The sequence below is a fragment of the Macaca mulatta genome, chromosome 10 (assembly GCF_049350105.2).
Source record: "Macaca mulatta isolate MMU2019108-1 chromosome 10, T2T-MMU8v2.0, whole genome shotgun sequence".
NCBI lineage: Eukaryota > Metazoa > Chordata > Mammalia > Primates > Cercopithecidae > Macaca > Macaca mulatta.
This window is the reverse complement of record NC_133415.1, coordinates 86,539,705-86,558,238: the sequence shown is the minus strand read 5'-3', so window position 1 is coordinate 86,558,238 and position 18,534 is coordinate 86,539,705. Positions and strand designations below refer to the sequence as shown.

At 48.4% G+C, this 18,534-nt stretch overlaps 1 protein-coding gene and 1 long non-coding RNA gene across 17 annotated transcripts in view; one reads left to right on the top strand and one right to left on the bottom strand.

Annotated features, from left to right (window-relative positions):
- ZNF341 (zinc finger protein 341) overlaps positions 1-18,534 on the bottom strand; it is a 62,713-nt gene that overhangs the window by 7,065 nt on the left and 37,114 nt on the right. For 15 of the 16 annotated variants that reach the window (XM_077951514.1, XM_028828325.2, XM_077951517.1 and 12 more), the window contains 3 exons: positions 18,156-18,364; positions 5,838-5,934; positions 2,388-2,520 (listed from right to left, as the gene is read on the bottom strand). In XM_077951514.1, the coding sequence (XP_077807640.1) occupies positions 2,388-2,520; positions 5,838-5,934; positions 18,156-18,364 (439 nt within the window). Of the gene's footprint in view, positions 1-1,848; positions 2,521-5,837; positions 5,935-18,155; positions 18,365-18,534 lie in introns of all 16 variants that reach the window. The other variant, XR_013399789.1, reaches the window with a different exon arrangement.
- LOC144332083 (uncharacterized) lies at positions 13,978-15,951 on the top strand. Its single transcript, XR_013399834.1, has 2 exons — positions 13,978-14,194; positions 15,126-15,951. It is a non-coding gene; the product is annotated as an uncharacterized LOC144332083 (long non-coding RNA).

Sequence of the window (18,534 nt, the reverse complement as noted above, 5' to 3'; positions counted from 1 at the left end):
ATCCCAGCACTTTGGGAGGCTGGGGCAGGGGAATCACCTGAGGTCAGGAGTTTGAGACCAGCCTGGCCAACATGGTGAAACCACATCTCTACTAAAAATACAAAAATTAGCTGGGTGTGATGGTGGGCACCTGTAATCCCAGCTACTTGGAAGGCTGAGGCAGGAGAATTCCTTGAACCCAGGTGGTAGAGGTTGTGGTGAACTAAGATCGTGCCATTGGATTCCAGCCTGGGTGACAGAGCAAGACTCAGTCTCAAAAAAAAAATAAAAAAAGAAAAAAGTTCATACATAGAGAACTGGCTAAATACAAGATGAAAAATTAATTGAGGAAGACTACCCAGATGTGAAAAAGAAGGTGCTGTTGGTAACATCTTTCTGGGGGGGGCCTGGGGGAGGGGGACCCACAGAATTTAGCCTCCAGGGAAACTGTAAGCACACACTCCTCGGGGAACATCGCCAAGGTATACGATCAGAAAAAAGGGCATATCAGTTATAGTATGTGCTCACTTTTGCAAACGTAAGCAAGCGTTTTATATACGTGTAAAATAAAACTAGAAGAATGCAGACTAGACCGCTAACAGTTATCTTTGGGGAAGAGAATTAGGAGTATTTTGCAAACTGCAAACTACAAGTCACACCCTGTTGGTGGTTATTTTAAGAATTAAACATAGGCTGGGCGTGGTGGCTCACATCTGTAATCCCAGAATTTTGGGAGGCTAAGGTGGGTGGATCACCTGAGGCCAAAAGTTTGAGACCATCTTGGCCTACATGGTGAAACCCCGTCTCTACAAAAAATACAAAAATTAGCCAGGCATGGTGGCGGGCGCCTGTAATCCCAGCTACTCGGGAGGCTGAGGCACAAGAATGGCTTGAACCCAGGAAGCGGAGGTTGTAGTGAGATCACACCATTGCACTCCAGCCTGGGTGATAGAGTGAGACCCTGTCTCAAAAAAAAATTAAAATAAAAAATAAAAGAACTAAAATTGAACAGGACAAAATAGAAAACCCTGTTTTGTAAAACTTTTGTTGCAATATATCCTATGTGTATATATGTGCTTCTTGGGTTGCAATATGAAATGTATTTTTTACCATAGGTCATAGGAAAGGAAAAAAAAAGAAAAAACATTGGATTGTTCATCTGAAGTGAGAGGGAGTTTATTTGTACTATATATGCTTTTGTCCTGTCAAGGATTTTCCCTCAGGTTTTCTCAATCTTTAGATCCTTTTCAATTAAAAAACAATTTTTAAAATATAATTTAAAAATCTAAAGATTAACAGAAAAGAAAATGTCAGTGTGTTTCAACTGGGGAACAAGGAGCCGGCGTTTTGTCCAGGTTTGAGTGGGAACATACAGTGAGAGCAGTGTCCCCACCACAGGGGGCAGAGTCAAGAGTCCCTCACACAGGCTGGGTGCAGTGCCTCACGCCTGTCATCCCAGCACTTTGGGAGGCCGAGGCAGGTAGATGACCTGAGGTCAGGAGTTCGAAACCAGCCTGGCCAACATGGCGAAACCCTGTCTCTACTAAAAATACAAAAAACTAGCTGGGTGTGGTGGTGGGAGCCTGTAATCCCAGCTACTCAGGAGGCTGAGGCAGGAGAATCACTTGAACCCGGGAGGCAGAGGTTGCAGTGAGCCAAGATCTACCACTACACTCCAGCCTGGGCAACAAGAGCAAGACTGTCTCAAAGAAAAAAAAAAAAAGTCCCTTCCACACAACCTCCAGGGGCTCTTCTCTGCTCTAGTGGTGGTAGGAACCCCTTGTTCATCAGTTAAGGCAGGTGGGTCAGGGGCCAGGAAGGAGAGAGGAAGGAGGAGCAAGGGAAGAGGCAGGAGGGTGGCAGGAAGGCTGGAGGGAGATAGAGAGCAACAGAGAGAAGGAGGGGTAGGGGGCTGGAGGGAGAGGGGAGAGGACAGCGGAGGGAGGCTGGAGGGGGCTAGAAGGAGATGGGGAGAGGGAAGGGAAGGGAGGCTGAAGGGAGATGGGGAGGAGGAGGGAGAAGGGGGCTGGAGGGAGATGGGGAGGAGGAGGGAGAAGGGGGCTGGAGGGAGATGGGGAGAAGGAGGGAGATGGGGAGGAGGAGGAAGAGGGGGAGGAGGGGGGAGAGGAGGAGGAAGAGGGAGACAGGGACTGAGAGGGATGGGAGAGAGATGGGGAGGGGGAAAGGGGCTAGAGGGAGATGCAGGGAGAGGGGCTGGAGGGAGATAGGGAGGGGGAGGGGAGACAGGCTGAGTGAGATGGGGAGGGAGATGGGGAAGCAGAGGGAAAAGGGGCTGACGGAGACAGGGAGAAGAGCCAGATGGGGATGGGAAGAGAGAGAAAGGGATGAGGAGAGGGTGAGGAGGAGGGGAGGGGCTGGGCTGGAGTTCTCAGGGGCAGGGTACCCACCTGAGTGGATGTGAGCGTGCAGTTTGAGGTAATGCTCCCGCCGGAAGAACTTCTTGCACACCTGGCACTTGAATCTGCCACCACTACCGTGGGTGGGCAGATGACGCCGCAGGTAGCGTTCACAAGGAAACACCTGGCAGAGAAGAGGGGCCTTCAGGTCTGACTCACCGGGCCCCCCTCCCCTGGCCATCTTCTGAGCTCAAAGGTCCCTTGTTTCCAGCCCCCATAGAGACACCTTCCTTTCTGGCTACCTGGGGCCAGGACCCAGACTGTCAGACTCAGCCCTTAGAACTTCATGGCTCCCCACAAGCCCGGACAGAACATGCCTGCCCTGAGCTTTTGCCCAGATGTTCTTCCCACCCAGAGGGCCTTTCTCTCGTTACTGACAAACTCTTACACATCCTTCAAGACCCAACTCAGGTGTCACTGCTTCTGTCAAGCCTTCCCTAGCTCCCTGGTGCTATGCCCGGCAAAGTCAATTCTGCCTTTGAACGTCCACCCACACTTTTAAGTCAGCATTTAACCCACTGAATGACAGCCTTTTGCTTACAGGAGCTCCAAGTGGGCAGAGAGGGGCTTTCATTCCCCAGTACAGGGTCTGGGTCAAATGACTGACAAGTAAAAGAATTAATGGAAAATGAGCAAATTACTAAAGAAATCAATGGAAAGGTAATTTTTAACTTTTATTTATTTTATTTTATTTTATTTTATTTTATTTTATTTTATTTTATTTGAGATGGAGTTTTGCTCTTGTTGCCCAGGCTGGAGTGCAATGGTGCGATCTCGGCTCACTGCAACCTCTACCTCCCAGGTTCAAGCGATTCTCCTGCCTCAGCCTCCCAAGTAGCTAGGATTACAGGAGCCAGCCACCACTCCCGGCTAATTTTTATTTTTGGTAGAGATGAGGTTTCTCCATGTTGGTTAGGCTAGTCTCGGACTCCTGACCTCAGGTGATCCACCCACCTCAGCCTCCCAAAGTGCTGGGATTACAGGCGCCCAACACACACCCAGCTAATTTTTGTATGAAAGGTAATTTTTTTAAAGCCAGAAAACACAGAAGTGAAAATCTTTTTCCAATCCAGGCAAAGGAAGGGCATGTATTCACACATTCTTTCATTTTGGTGGAGCATTGGTCAGGGGCACAGACCCAGCTGCCCCACTGCTTATTAGCCCCATCATTTCCTAGGTAGGTGGCCTTTCTGCCTTGGTTTCCCCTCCTGTAAAGGGAGATAGTACTAGTACACCTAGGCCGGGCGCGGTGGCTCAAGCCTGTAATCCCAGCACTTTGGGAGGCTGAGATGGGCGGATCACGAGGTCAGGAGATCGAGACCATCCTGGCTAACACCGTGAAACCCCGTCTCTACTAAAAATACAAAAAACTAGCCGGGCGAGGTGGCGGGCGCCTGTAGTCCCAGCTACTCCGGAGGCTGAGGCAGGAGAATGGCCTAAACCCGGGAGGTGGAGCTTGCAGTGAGCTGAGATCTGGCCACTGCACTCCAGCCCGGGCTACAGAGCAAGACTCCATCTCAAAAAAAAAAAAAAAAAAAAAAAAAAAAAAGTAGTAGTACACCTATCTCCTAGTAAATTCCGATGAAATGCTCAGAACAGCATCTGGCATGTGGTTCTTACTCAATTCATAATATCTTTTACTTGGACCACAACTTCTAAAGCTTAAAATTAGGCTAGATAATTAGAAACATCTAGAATGAGGCCAAAGTGAAACCAGGGCTGTCCTGGAAAATCTGCCACATATGATTGTAAGAAAATGAGTAGAGTGGGGCTGGGTGCGGTGGCTCACGCCTGTAATCCCAGCACTTTGGGAGGCCGAGGCAGGCAGATCACGGGGTCAGGCGATCGAGACCATCCTGGCTAACACAGCGAAACCCCGTCTCTACTAAAAATACAAAAAATTAGCCAGGCGTGGCGGCAGGCGCCTGTAGTCCCAGCTACTCGGGGAGGCTGAGGCAGGAGAATGGCGTGAACCCGGGAGGCGGAGCTTGCAGTGAGCCGAGATCGCACCACTGCACTCCAGCCTGGGAGACAGAGCGAGACTCTGCCTCAAAAAAAAAAGGATCTGGCCGGGCGCAGTGGCTCATGCCTGTAATCCCAGCACTTTGGGAGGCCGAGACGGGCGGATCACGAGGTCAGGAGATCGAGACCATCCTGGCTAACACGGTGAAACCCCGTCTCTACTAAAAAATACAAAAAACTAGCCGGGCGAGGTGGCGGGCGCCTATAGTCCCAGCTACTCGGGAGGCTGAGGCAGGAGAATGGCGTGAACCTGGGAGGCGGAGCTTGCAGTGAGCCGAGATCCGGCCACTGCACTCCAGCCTGGGTGACAGAGCGAAACTCCGTCTCAAAAAAAAAAAAAAAAAAAAAAAAAAAAAAGGAAAATGAGTAGAGTGAAGTAGCAAGTTAAACACACCAGGGAGACGTAATCAGCAAAATCCAGACTGCGGGGAACACCGCTGGACCAAATGGCCCAGTTTCTTTAACAAATAAATTCAGAGGAAAGAAAATATGGAGCAGTGGTGGGGGGCAGGCAGGGCTGTAGATTAATAGAGACTTTTCTTGTATCAATCAATTGCAATCCATGGAACTGATTCAAATAAACTTTACAAAATGATGAAGCTTTGAGACAACTAGAAATTGGAGCACTTCCTGGATGTTTGATGTTATTAGGAACAGGCTTTAGTGAGGCTTCCAGAGTCACTGAAAAGAATCCAGGCTGGGCATGGTGGCTCATACCTGTAATCCCAGCACTCTGGGAGTCTGAGGTGGGAGGATCACTTGAGGCCAAGAGTTTGAGACCAGCCTGGGCAACATAGTGAGCCCCATCTCTACAAAAAATTTAGGCTGGGTGCAGTGGCTCATGCCTGTAATCCCAGCATTTTGGGAGGTCAAGGTGGACAGGTCCCTGAAGCCCAGGAGTTCGAGACCAGCCTGGGCAACATGGTGAAACCCCATCTCTACAAAAAATACAAAAATTAGCTGGGCATGGTGGCACATGCCTATAGTCCCAGCTACTCAGGAGGCTGAGCCCAGGAGGTTGAGACTGCGGTGAGCCATGATCAAACCACTGCACACTAGCCTGGTGACAGAGTAAGACTCTGTCTCAAAAAAAAAAAAAAATTAAAAAGAAGAGCCAATTGTAATAAGGATAATCTTACATCAGGAAGCTGGGAGGCTGCTGCTCAGACACTAGGCCTGGGACCAGGACAGCCTGCCCTGCCTGGCTCCAGCAGCAGCCCAGACAGGGCCACATCTGGAATGTGATGGATGAGATGGCCAGACAGAGACACTGTGTCATCTGTGGAGCAGCCCCTGAGCCCTGCCTGTGCGTCCTGTGGTGAGAGAGGAGAAGGAAAGGGTGAGGTGTGCACCCCACCCCACCACCTCCTTGCCCCTATTATGGCGTGGGGCCCCAGAAAAGAGGACAGTGGCACCCACCTTCTGGCAGTGTGGGCAGGGGAAGTTGTGAGTGGCGGTCTGCAGGTGGTGCTCCAGGGCCTCGGGAGTGGAGTATTTGTTGACACATTTGACACACCTAAGTGGAAGGAGCAGGAGAGGTGAGGGAGGAAACACAGCAGGCATAGGAAGCAGCCCATGGCCACCCCAGGGCCAACGTCAGGAGGCAACATCCTCCAGTTAATCCATTCCAAATCCATCCACTCTTCTCAATTGCCACTGCCCGTCCTCATCTGAGCGCCGTCGTCTCTTGCTCGGACTTGTGCAGCAGCCTCCTCGCTGGCCGCCCTCTCCCTGCCTTGCCTCCTGTAGTCCATTCTCCACAGGGCGGCCAGGGGCACCTTTAAAAATGAAACTTAGGCTGAGCACAGTGGCTCACACCTGCAATCCCAACGCTTCGGGAGGCCAAGGTGAGAGGATCGTTTGAGCCTAGGAGTTCAAGATCAGCCTGGGCAACATGGCAAGACCCCTATCCCTATAAAAATTTAAACATTAGCTAGATGTGGTGGCTTCCCAGCTACTCAAGAGGCTAAGGCAGGAGGATCGCTTAAGCCCAGGGGTTTGAGGTTACAGTGAGCCATGATTATGCCACTACACTCCAGCCTGGGTAACAGAAAGAGAACCTGTCTCTATTTAAAAAAGAAAAAAAAAAAAAAAAAAAAAAAAAGGCCTGGTGTGATGGCTCATACCTGTAATCCCAGTACTTTGGGAGGCCGAGGGAGGCGGATCACCTGAAGTCAGAAGTTTGAGACCAGCCTGGCCAACATGATGAAACCCCGTCTCTCTACTAAAAATACAAAAATTAGCCAGGCATGGTAGCATGGACCTGTAATCCCAGCTACTCAGGAGACTGAGGCAGGAGAATCGCTTAAACCCAGGAGGCAGAGGTTGCAGTGAGCCTTGATCGCACCACTGCACTCCAGCCTGGGTGGCAGAGTGAGACTGTGTCTCAAAACAAAACAAAACAAAACAAAAAAGTAAGTCAGACTGTGCCACACCATTGCTTAACCCACCTCCCACCTTGGCCTACAAGGCCCTGTGGTCTGACCCACTCCCACCTCTCAGACCTCATCCTTCTCCTCTCTCCACCTCACTCACTCTGCTCTGGCCACCCTGGCCTCCTTGACCTACCTTGAACACACCAGGCTCATTCCTACCTCAGGGCCTTGGCACTGGCTGTTCCTGTTCCCTGGAACACTCTTCCCCAAGTCTTCCCCAGGCAGTGCCTTCTCATCCTTCATGTCTCAGCTCAAATGTCACCTCCCCAAAAAGACCCTCCTGGCCACCCTGTCTCAAGCTGCCCCCGACCATGCACCCTCAGCCACTCCCTATTACGTCACTCACTTTTATTTTCTTCTTACCACTTCTTAACTGGAATTATTTATTATTGGCTTACTTGGTTATTATCTGTCTCCTCCACTAGCAAGTGGTCCCTGTTCCAGATACCACATCTTGCCCATTCACAAGCTGCTCCCAGCACCAGTGAGAACTTGTTACGTGAAAGAGTCAGACAGACAGGGATCCAAGCCCAAAGCCTTCCCATTTCTGACCCTCTGGGCCTCCTCATTCAAAAAATGGGGTGTGAGTCCCAAACAGACCTGCCTGTCACTCATTCTTACGACTGTCACATTGCTGGGTGCAGTGGCTCACACCTGTAATCCCAGCACTTTGGGAGGCCGAGGTGGGCAGATCACCTGAGGTCAGGAGTTCAAGAACAGCCTGGCCAATATGGTGAAACCCTATCTCTACTAAAAATACAAACATTAGCCAGGCGTGGTGGCACCTGCCTGTAGCCCCAGCTACTCAGGAGGCTGAGGCAGGAGAATCACTTAAACCTGGGAGATGCAGGTTGCAGTGAGCTCAGATCATGCTACTTGCACTCCAGCCTGGGCGACAGAGTGAGACTCCATCTCAAAAAAAAAAAAAAGAAATTGTCATAGAGTCTGACATAGTTTGTATCTATGTCCTCACCCAAATCTCATGTTGAACTATAATCCCCAGTGCTGGTAAGGGAGGAGACCACCCCTCATATCATCTTATGCCCAATTTCTGCCTCCAAAGAAAGAAGTAAAAACTAAAAGGCAGAAATGAAATCCATAGGCAGACAGCCCAGTGCCGCACCCTGGGCCTGGTAGTTAAAGATCGACCCCTACCTAATTGGTTCTGTTATCTATAGGTTACAGACATTGTAGAGAAATGCACTGTGAAAATCCCTATCCTGTTTTGTTCCAATCTAATTACCGGTGCATGCAGCCCCCAGTCACGTACCCCCTGCTTGCTCAATCAATCACGACCCTCTCACAGGCACCCCCTTAGAGTTGTGAGCCCTTAAAAGGGACAGGAATTGCTCACTCAGGGGCTCGGCTCTTGAGACAGGAGCTTGCCGATGCCCCTGGCAGAATAAACCCCTTCCTTCTTTAACTCAGCGTCTGAGGAGTTTTGTCTGCAGCTCGTCCTGCTACACTGGAGGTGAGGTCTGGTGGGAGGTGATTGGTTCATAGGGGTGGATTTCTCATGAATGGTTTAGGACCATCCCCTTGGTGCAGTCCTCAGGATAGTGAGTGAGTTTCGTGAGATCTAGCTGTTTACAAGTGTATGGCGCCTCCCTCTCGCTCTATCTGGCTCCTGCTCTGGCCATGTGACATGTCTACTCCCCCTTCTCCTCCTGTCATAAGTAAAAGCCTCCTGAGGCCTCCCCAGAGGCAGATCCGCTAGCTCAGACACTATGCTTCCTGTACAGCCTGCTGAACCATGAGTCAAATAAGCCTCTTTTCTTAAAAACTACCCAGTCTTGGCCGGGCGCGATGGCTCACGCCTGTAATCCCAGCACTTTGGGAGGCCGAGGCGGGCGGATCATGAGGTCAGGAGATCAAGACCATCCTGGCTAACACAGTGAAACCCCGTCTCTACTAAAAACACAAAAAATTAGCTGGGCGTGGTGGCGGGTGCCCATAGTCCCAGCTACTTGGGAGGCTGAGGCAGGAGAATGGCATGAACCGGAGGGGCGGAGCTTGCAGTGAGCTGAGATTGTGCCACTGCACTCCAGCCTGGGCAACACAGCGAGACTCCATCTTAAAAAAAAAAAACAAACTACCCAGTCTCAGGTATTTCTTTATAGCAGCGCAAGAACGGCCTAACACAGTCAAAAAACACAACTGTGCCAAACAGCTTATAAACATGTCCTCACAACAGCAGTCTGAGGCCACAAACCACTCTGAAGGGAGAAAAGACACCGCCATCTCCCCATCATGAAAACACGTGCCAGCTAAGGAAGAAAGGGGATTATCAGACAAAAAAAGAAAACATTTGTCAGCAAACTGGCCTATTTACAATGAGTTATCAGTGAGGAATGTCACAGGTAGGGGAAAAATTCAAACCAAAAACAAAAAGGCAGGCTGTGTAGAGTACTGCCTGTGGGAAACCCCAGGCAGGCTGCACCTGCGAGGGGCCCAGGGGAGCCCCACAGACTGTACTCTGAAACCACACACTAGCCAGGCGGGTGGCTCACACCTGTAATCCCAACACTTTGGGAGGCCAGCGTGGGCAGATCACTCAAGGTCAGGAGTTCGAGACCAACCTGGCCAACATGGAGAAATGCCATCTCTACTAAAAATACAAAAATTAGACAGGCGTGGTGGCTCACACCTGTAATACCAGCCACTCGGGAGGCTGAGGCACAAGAATCACTTGAACCCAGGAAGGCAGAGGTTGTGGTGAGCCAAGATTACGCCACTGCACTTCAGCCTGGGTGACGGAGAGAGGCTTTGTCTCAAAAAAAAAGAAAAAGAAAAAGAAAGAAACCACATATTAAATGCCTCCAGGTAGCAAGAAAGGGAAGGTGGGGTGGGAGTAGAGGTACCAGGAGGGCAGAGACTTAACTAGCTAGTGAGATGGGAAAGAACAGAATCTCACAGGCTTCAGGGGCTGGGTTTGGGGGAGACATAGGTTTGTGTGGGAGATAATTTACCAATAGCCAGGAAAATTAAAATCTCCTGCCAGAAACAGCGCCTGAAATAAGTCATCCAAGGTAACATCACCAGTAATGGAGCAAATCAACATCACATGCCTCCTGATATGACACACAGAGGAGGACACAGAATTTGTTGTGACATTCCTGACAAAAGTGCATACCCTGAATTTAATCATGGGGTAAAATCAGGCAAACCCGAACTGAGACATTCTACAGAATACCCTGTCTATACTCTTCAGAAATATCAAGGTCACGAAAGACAAAGGCAGAAGGAGGAACTGTTCCAGCTTACAGGACATGAGAGAGATGAGAGAGACATCATCATTGAATTCAACATGTGATTCTGGGCCAAAAGAAGCCTTTTTGTTTTTCTTTTTCTCTAAAGCATGTTATTGGAACAACTGGAAAATTCCGAATAAGGCCTGTAATTAGATAATAGAATTGTACTGATATTAACTTCCTGATTTCTTTTTTTTTTTCTTTTTTTTTTTCTTTTGAGACAGAGTCTCACTCCGTCACCCAGGCTGGAGTGCAGTGGCCCGATCTCAGCTCACTGAAACTTTCATCTCCCAGGTTCAAGGGATTCTCCTGCCTCAGCCTCCCAAGTAACTGGGAATACAGGTGCCCGCCACCATACCCAGCTAATTTTTGTATTTTTAGTAGATACGGCATTTTGCCATGTTAGCCAGGCTGGTCTCGAAATCCTGACTTTAGGTGATCTGCCCACTTCAGCCTCCCAAGGCATGAACCACCATGCCTGGCCTGATTTTTTTTTTTTTTTTTTTTTTGAGATAGCATCTCACTCTGTCCCTCAGGCGGGAGTGCAATGGTGCGATCTCAGCTCACGGCAACGTGTACCTCCTGGACTCAAGCAATTCTTGTGCCTCAGGCTCCTGAGCAGCTGAGATCACAGGCATATGCCACCATGCCCAGCTCTTTTTTTTTTTTGTAAAGATGGCGTTTTGCCATGTAGTCCAGGTTGGTCTCAAACTTCTGGGCTCGAGCCGTTTGTCAACCTCAGCCTGCTAAAGTGCTGGGATTACAGGCATGAGCCACCGCACGGAGCCCAACTTCTTGATTTTGATAACTATAATATACTGCGCTTATGGAAGAGGTTATCCTTGTTTTTAGGAAATACATGTCAGGTGTGATGGCTCACGACTGTAATCCCAGCACTTTAGGAAGGCCAGGCAGGAGAATCACTTGAGGCCAGGAGTTCAAGACCAGTCTGCGCAACATAGTAAGACTCTGTCTCTACAAACAAACAAACAAACAAATTTAGCCAGGAGTGGTGGTGCCTGCCTGTAGTCCTAGCTACTGGGAAGGCTGAGGCAAGGGGACCACACCTGTGAATAGCTGATGCACTCTAGCCTGGACAACACAGTGAGACTCTGTCTCTAAAAAAATAAAAATTGGCCAGGTGTGTGGCTCATGCCTATAATCCCAGACCTTTGGGAGAACAAGGCAGGTGGATCGCTTGAGCCCAGGAGTTCCAGACCAGTCTGGTCAATATAGTGAAACCCCCTCTTTATAAAAAATAAAAAATTGGCTGGGCGCGGTGGCTCAAGCCTGGAATCCCAGCACTTTGGGAGGCCGAGACGGGCGGATCACGAGGTCAGGAGATCGAGACCATCCTGGCTAACCCGGTGAAACCCCGTCTCTACTAAAAAAAAACCAAAAAATTAGCCGGGCGAGGTGGCGGGCGCCTGTAGTCCCAGCTACTCGGGAGGCTGAGGCGGGAGAATGGCGTAAACCCAGGAGGCGGAGCTTGCAGTGAGCTGAGATCCGGCCACTGCACTCCAGGCTGGGCGACAGAGTGAGACTCCGTCTCAAAAAAAATAAAAAAATAAAAAATAAAATAAAAAATAAAATAAAAGATTAGCCAGGCCTGGTGGCATGGCACCTGTGGTCCCAGCTACTGGGGAGGCTGAGGTGGGGGATTGCTTGAGCCCAGGAGGCGAAGACTGCAGTGAGCTGTGATCATGCCACTGCACTCTAGCCTGGGTGACAGAGTGAGACACTATCTCAAAAAAAAAAAAAAAAAAAAAAAGGCCAGGTACAGTGGCTCATGCCTGTAATCCTAGCACTTTGGGAGGCCAAGGCAGGAGGATCATTTGAGCCCAGGAGTTCGAGACAAGCCTCGGCAACATGGCAAAACCCTGTTTCTACAAAAAAATTTTTTTAAAAATTAGATGGGCATGGTGGTGTACACTTGTAGTCCCAGCTACTCAGGAGGCTGAGATGGGAGAATCACCTGAACTTGGGGAGGTCAAGGGTCAAGGCTGCAGTGAGCCATGATCATGCCACTGCGTTCCAGTCTTGGTGACAGAGTGAGACCTTGTCTCTAAACAAAAAATTAATTAATTATATTAAAATTAAAATAAATACGTAAGTTAAATTCATGAAACAAAGGACAGCTTTAAAACACATATATTGAAGGCCAGGCATGGTGGCTCGTGCCTGTAATCCTAGTACTTTGGGAGGCTGAGGAGAGTGGATTGCCTGAGCCTCGGAGTTCTATGCCAGCCTAGGCAATATAGCAAGACCTTGTCGCTACAAAAAATACCAAAATTAGCTGGCAGTGGTGGCACACACCTGTAGTCCCAGCTACTCAGGAGGCTGAGGGGGACGGATTGTTTGAGCCAGGGAGGTCAAGCCTACAGTGAACCATGATTGTGCTACTGTACTCCAGCCTGGGTGAGACAGCAAGATCCTGTCTCAAAAATCAATCAATCCATAATCAAATTATGACAAAATAAAACGTTTAAAAAGAATATTTTTTGAACACGATTGTCTGTGATATGGGGAAGTGGGTCACAGTGGATGGAGAATTCCTATTCACTCTATGCCCTATGATAGTTTTAAAATATTGCACTGTATACACATAATTAGTTTTTGAAGTAGATAATTAATCTTTAATAAAAAAAAAAAGGCCAGGCGCAGTGGCTCACGCCTGTAATCCTAGCACTTTGGGACACCAAGGCGGGTGGATCACAAGGTCAGGAGATTGAGACCATCCTGGCTAACACGGTGAAACCTTGTCTCTACTAAAAATACAAAAAATTAGCTGGGCGTGGTGGCAGGCACTTGTAGTCCCAGCTATTAGAAAGGCTGAGGGAGGACAATCGCTTGAACCTGGGAGGTGGAGGTTGCAGTGAGCCAAGATCGCGCCACTGTACTCCAGCCTGGGCGACAGACGGAGACTCCGTCTCAAAAAAAAAAAAAAAACCAAACCAAAACAAAAAAACCTTTGAACTCTGACCTGCAAAATCACTTCTAGGAACTTACGAAAGAGCAAAGATGTACTTCTGAAGTTGTTCCCTGTATCTTTATTATACTAATGACAAACTGAATATAACCTCACTAACCAACAATGGGAGATGACGTAAGTAAATCACAGAACATCCATGCACAACAGAATACTAAGTAACTGTTTAAAGAATGTGGCAGGTCTATTGTTGCTGAAATGCAAAGACGGTCCATATTACTGGTGTTTTTGTTTTTTCCCTGACACAGGGTCTCACTAGTGTAGTGGCATGATCATGGCTCACTGCAGCCTTGAACTCCTGGGCTCAAACAATCCAGTTCAGCCTCCCAAGTAACTGGGACTACAGGCACATGCCACCATGCCTGGCTAATTTTTGTATTTTTTATACAGGCAAGGTTTCACCATGTTGCTCAGGCTGGTTTTGAACTCCTGGCCTCAAGTGATCTGCCTGCCTTGGCCTCCCACAGTGCTAGGATTACAGGCATAAGCCACCGTGCCCAGCTATAATTACTGTTTTAAGTGAAAAAGTTTTAAGTGATAAAACTACATGTACAGTGGTCCCATTAAATCAGTCTGTTTGTTGGACATTGCGCTACAGGAAGACAGTGTGATGAATTTTCACCAAATTCAGTGACTGTATTTGGGATCACCTGACTCAAATATAGTCTGTGATGTTTATATCCGTATCCGTATCTGTAAACATATTTATTACACACATATGCCAAAGGATATCTACCAAGAGGTTAATGGTGCAGTGGCAATCCCTGGGTGACAGTTTTGTTTTTTTGTTTTTGCATGGGTTTTTACAAAATTCTTTTCTCTGCATTGAACATTTGCATTGAACATTGACTTTTGCAATTAGGGGGAAAAATCAATAAATCTTATTTTTCTTTTTTTTCTTTTTTGAGATGGAATCTCTCTCTCTGTCGCCCAGGCTGGAGTGCAGTGGCACGATCTTGGCTCACTGCAACCTCCACCTCCCAGGTTCAAGCGATTCTCCTGCCTCAGCCTACGGAGTAGCTGGGACTACAGGAGTGTGTCACCACATCCGGCTAATTTTTGTTTTTTTTGTTTTTTGTTTTTTGTTTTAGTAGAGACAGGGTTTCACCATGTTGTCCAGGCTGGTCTCGAACTCCTGACCTCAAGTGATCCGCCCTCCTTGGCCTCCCAAAATGCTGGGATTATAAGAGTGAGCCACCACACCTGGCCAAATCTTATTTTTTAAAAGAAAATATTAAACATGGGCCGGGCGCGGTGGCTCAAGCCTGTAATCCCAGCACTTTGGGAGGCCGAGACGGGCGGATCACGAGGTCAGGAGATCGAGACCATCCTGGCTAACCCGGTGAAACCCCGTCTCTACTAAAAAATACAAAAAAAAAAACTAGCCGGGCGAGGTGGCGGGCGCCTGTAGTCCCAGCTACTCGGGAGGCTGAGGCAGGAGAATGGCGTAAACCCGGGAGGCGGAGCTTGCAGTGAGCTGAGATCCGGCCACTGCACTCCAGCCTGGGCGACAGAGCGAGACTCCGTCTCAAAAAAAAAAAAAAAAAAAAAAAAGAAAATATTAAACATATAGTAAACATATAGTGACATGACTAAAATTCATTTGAGAGATTTGGGGAAAGTAGACATAGGCAGGCCAAGGCAATGTGGCTGACAGGGAACAGAAACCAGAATGACAGGGCTTGGACCTCTAAAAATATGATGAAGCCACCACAGCCACTCAAATGTCACTATGAGATAGAATCAACTCTCATGGTGTATAAGCCACTGTTATTTTAGGTCTCTACTGCATGCAGCCAAACCTCTACTTAAATACCATGAATAATAATAATTGCAGCAATAACATTTATTGAGTACCTACTATGTTCTAGGTACCATGTCTAAGAGCCTCAGCCTTGTCTTACTTGATCCTTATAAATAACCCAATAGGGCAGGCACTACTGTGATCCCCATTTCATTGAGGAGAAAACCGAGGCTCAGAGTGGCTGAATACCTTGCCCAAAGTCATCCACTGGATTTGCAGTCAAGACAGGATTTAAGCACAGGCCAATGGCTCCAGAACCCTTACCATTACCCATGATACCATTCCACCTTCAGGCCATTCAGATGGGGGCCTGGCTCATTGGGCCTTACTTTTGGGACAGGACAACAGCTCCAATGTCTAAAAAGGGCCACTGGCACTATGACCCTACAAGGGGACTGCACAGGGTCATCAGCACTGCAAACTCCAAGACCAGGGCTGTGAGGCTTCCAAGATCTCACACTAGGGTTCGAATCTAAACTCTGCTGATGTTGTTACTCTGGTGGGCAGGCCACTTCTCTTTGAACCTCAATGTCTTCATCTTCAAAATGGGGAGAATACCACCTTCCTCCCAGGACTGCAGGGATTCATGTCACTAAGGGCAAAGCTTGGCACAGAGCAGGTGCTTCCTTCCCTTTACTTGGCATCTCACTCCAGAGTCACACAGCCACAGGAACTCACAGATAACCCACAAATCGGAAGGGCAAGAGCCAAAGAAAATTTCTCGAGTGCAAATGGGAATAAGTCATCACTGCCAGAAATCTCTGCCCCTTGGCTGACCAAAGCTTTGCCCGGCTTCCCTGCCTCTCTTGCCCCATTTCCCAGAGTCTTGGAGGCAAGTTACCCTACACTGCATTTCTTGAGTTCTAGCTCCTCCGCCAACTTCTCAAAGCTCTTGTGATTTCTACGCGGCCCTTCATGCCTTGGCCCCACTTTTTCCCACAGGCCCCATCTAAACATCTCCCTCCCACTTCCACTCTACATAACAGTCATTCTTTTTTTTTTTTTTTTTTTTTTTGAGACGGAGTCTCGCTCTGTCGCCCAGGCTGGAGTGCAGTGGCACGGTCTCAGCTCACTGCAAGCTCCGCCTCCCGGGTTCACGCCATTCTCCTGCCTCAGCCTCCCAAGTAGCTGGGACTACAGGCACCCGCCACCACACCTGGCTAATTTTTTGTATTTTTTAGTAGAGACAGGGTTTCACCATGTTAGCCAGGATGGTCTCGATCTCCTGACCCACCCGCCTCGGCCTCCCAAAGTGCTGGGATTACAGGCATGAGCCACCGCACCAGCCTAACAGTCATTCTATTAATAAACCACTTGCTATTGTATTTTAAACTTGTGGTTCCTCCTGCTAAGAACACACTCCACCCCATCCATTGTCTACCTGGCAAACTCCTATTCATCCTTCAAAACCCAGTTCAGATGTCACTGCTCCTGGGACAGCTTCTCTAGCCTGCCTCCCCCTGTGGTACCTCTATACCTTATAAACATATATGATAGCATTTTATCAAGTGACAGGGTGCTTTTGTTTACACACCTGTCACCCTGAGCAGCCCACGCATTTTAAGCTCAAGGTATTTACTTATCTCTGAACCCAGAAGCTTCACCCAGGAGTTACAGGGCCTCATTAACAGAATCACCAAATCTCTGCAGGTACAAGTTTGTACAGAGAAGCAAAAACCATTGTAACAGTAAAATATTTGGTAATGAACTGGAAGGAGGCCCCAGACAAACACCACTCCTGGCCTTTTGCTACTATCTACCCCCATGAGCTTTGTGAGGCAGCTGCTCCCAGATGATGCAGGCAAATGTACAGCAAAATGACTGCAGATGGGGGATTTCACGACATCATCAAAGTGATGTTAGACATCTGCAAATAACACCATCAACAAAGGAAGATCCGGCAAACAGACCAGAAAACAACTGAGGCAGAGAAACTCAACAAGGATGATCAGAGGTAAGTAGCTCCAAAGACTACAGGTGCGTGCCACCACACCTGGCTAATTTTTCTATTTTTGTTGAGACAAGGTCTTGCTATGTTGCCCAGGCTGGTTTCAAACTCCTGGGCTCAAGCCATCCTCCCACCTCAGCCTCCCCGAGTGCTAGGATTACAGGCGTGAGCCACTATACCCGGCTTTAACGTGAAGATCTAAGGATAAAAAGCACATTGCAAAACTGAGGGAGCTTTTCATCATTTCTGCCAAAGGAACCCTCTTCACGACCACAATGGAAGACTGAAGTGATATAAATGATTATCAGAATAAATTACCCCAAATAAAATCCATACTTGATCCATTACTTGTTCATTCTAAGAATCAGCATATAGGCTGGGCACAGTGGCTCACATCTGTAAACCTAGCATTTTGGGAGGCTAAGGTGGGAGGATCACTTGAATCCAGGAATTTAAGACCAGCCTGAGCAACATGGTGAAACCCCGTCTCTACAAAAAATACAAAAATTAGCTGGGTGGTGGTGCATGCCTGTTAGTCCCAGCTATTCAGGTGGCTGACGTGGGAGGATCACCTGAGCCTGGGGAGGCTGCAGAGAGCTGTGATGGTGCCACTGGACTCCAACCTGGACAACAGAGCAAAATCCTGTCTCAAAGAAAAAAATCAAATAAAAATAGGAATCAGCATATAGCTTCAACTTTAACCTAGATCTTACAGATTATAAAACAAATGAATATTATTTTTATGATTTTTGCTTTTAAACATGTTACTGTTCATTTTAAAATGTATTTTATTTTGTAGAGATGGGGTCTCATTATGTTGCCAGGCTGGTCTCGAACTCCTGGCCTCCTCCTGCCTTGGGCTCCCAAAGTACTGGGGTTACAGATGTGGGCCACCACACCCTGCTCATTCTTTTTTCACTGTGAGAACTGGTGTACCACTTCGATTGTAAGCTAAATTTTGTAGATTATGAGACAAAATAATACTGTCATAATTGTTTAGTTTGGAATAAAATGCTCAAACCTTTTTCCACTATGAACAAGGAAATATAGGTTCCTCTTTTTAAGGATTTTTTTTTGGGAAAAATGTCTGCCAAGACATAAGAATGATATAAGGAGAGCCAGCATCCTTTCTTCCACCAGTGCCAAAGCCAGAACCCACTCTGCCAGGCTGGACCCCAGCCAGGAGCCTCGGTTTCTCCTTTCAAGTATCTCACTGGTCCTGAGCAGTCAGAACTACCAAGGCCACAGGCCCTGGGCTCCCTGCCCACCCACCCGTCCACCCAGGGAGAGGGAAGCGGGAGGGCACATACTTGTAGACGGCGCTGTCCTTCTTGGGGCTGTGCTGTGGCAGGAGGCTATGGGAGTACTGGTGCACGCCCAGGTCGTACAGCGAGGGGAAGTCCTTGCCACAGAGGTGGCAGCGGTAGCTCAGCTCCTCCTGGTGGCTCTTGATGTGCTCCAGAAATGTGTCGAGCTTTGGGAACGTCTGGGCACAGCTTTTGACCACACACTTGTACACCTTGAGGGAAGATGCTGGGCAGGTGACAGGAGGCAGGAGAGCTTCCTCCACCGCAGCCCCTGGCCTGTGGCATTGGCCCTGGACTGCTGGTAGATGACTTGACCACTGCTCCCTCGGCTCCCCTGCTGCTACTGGATCCCAGGGTTTTTATTCATTCATTCATTCATTCA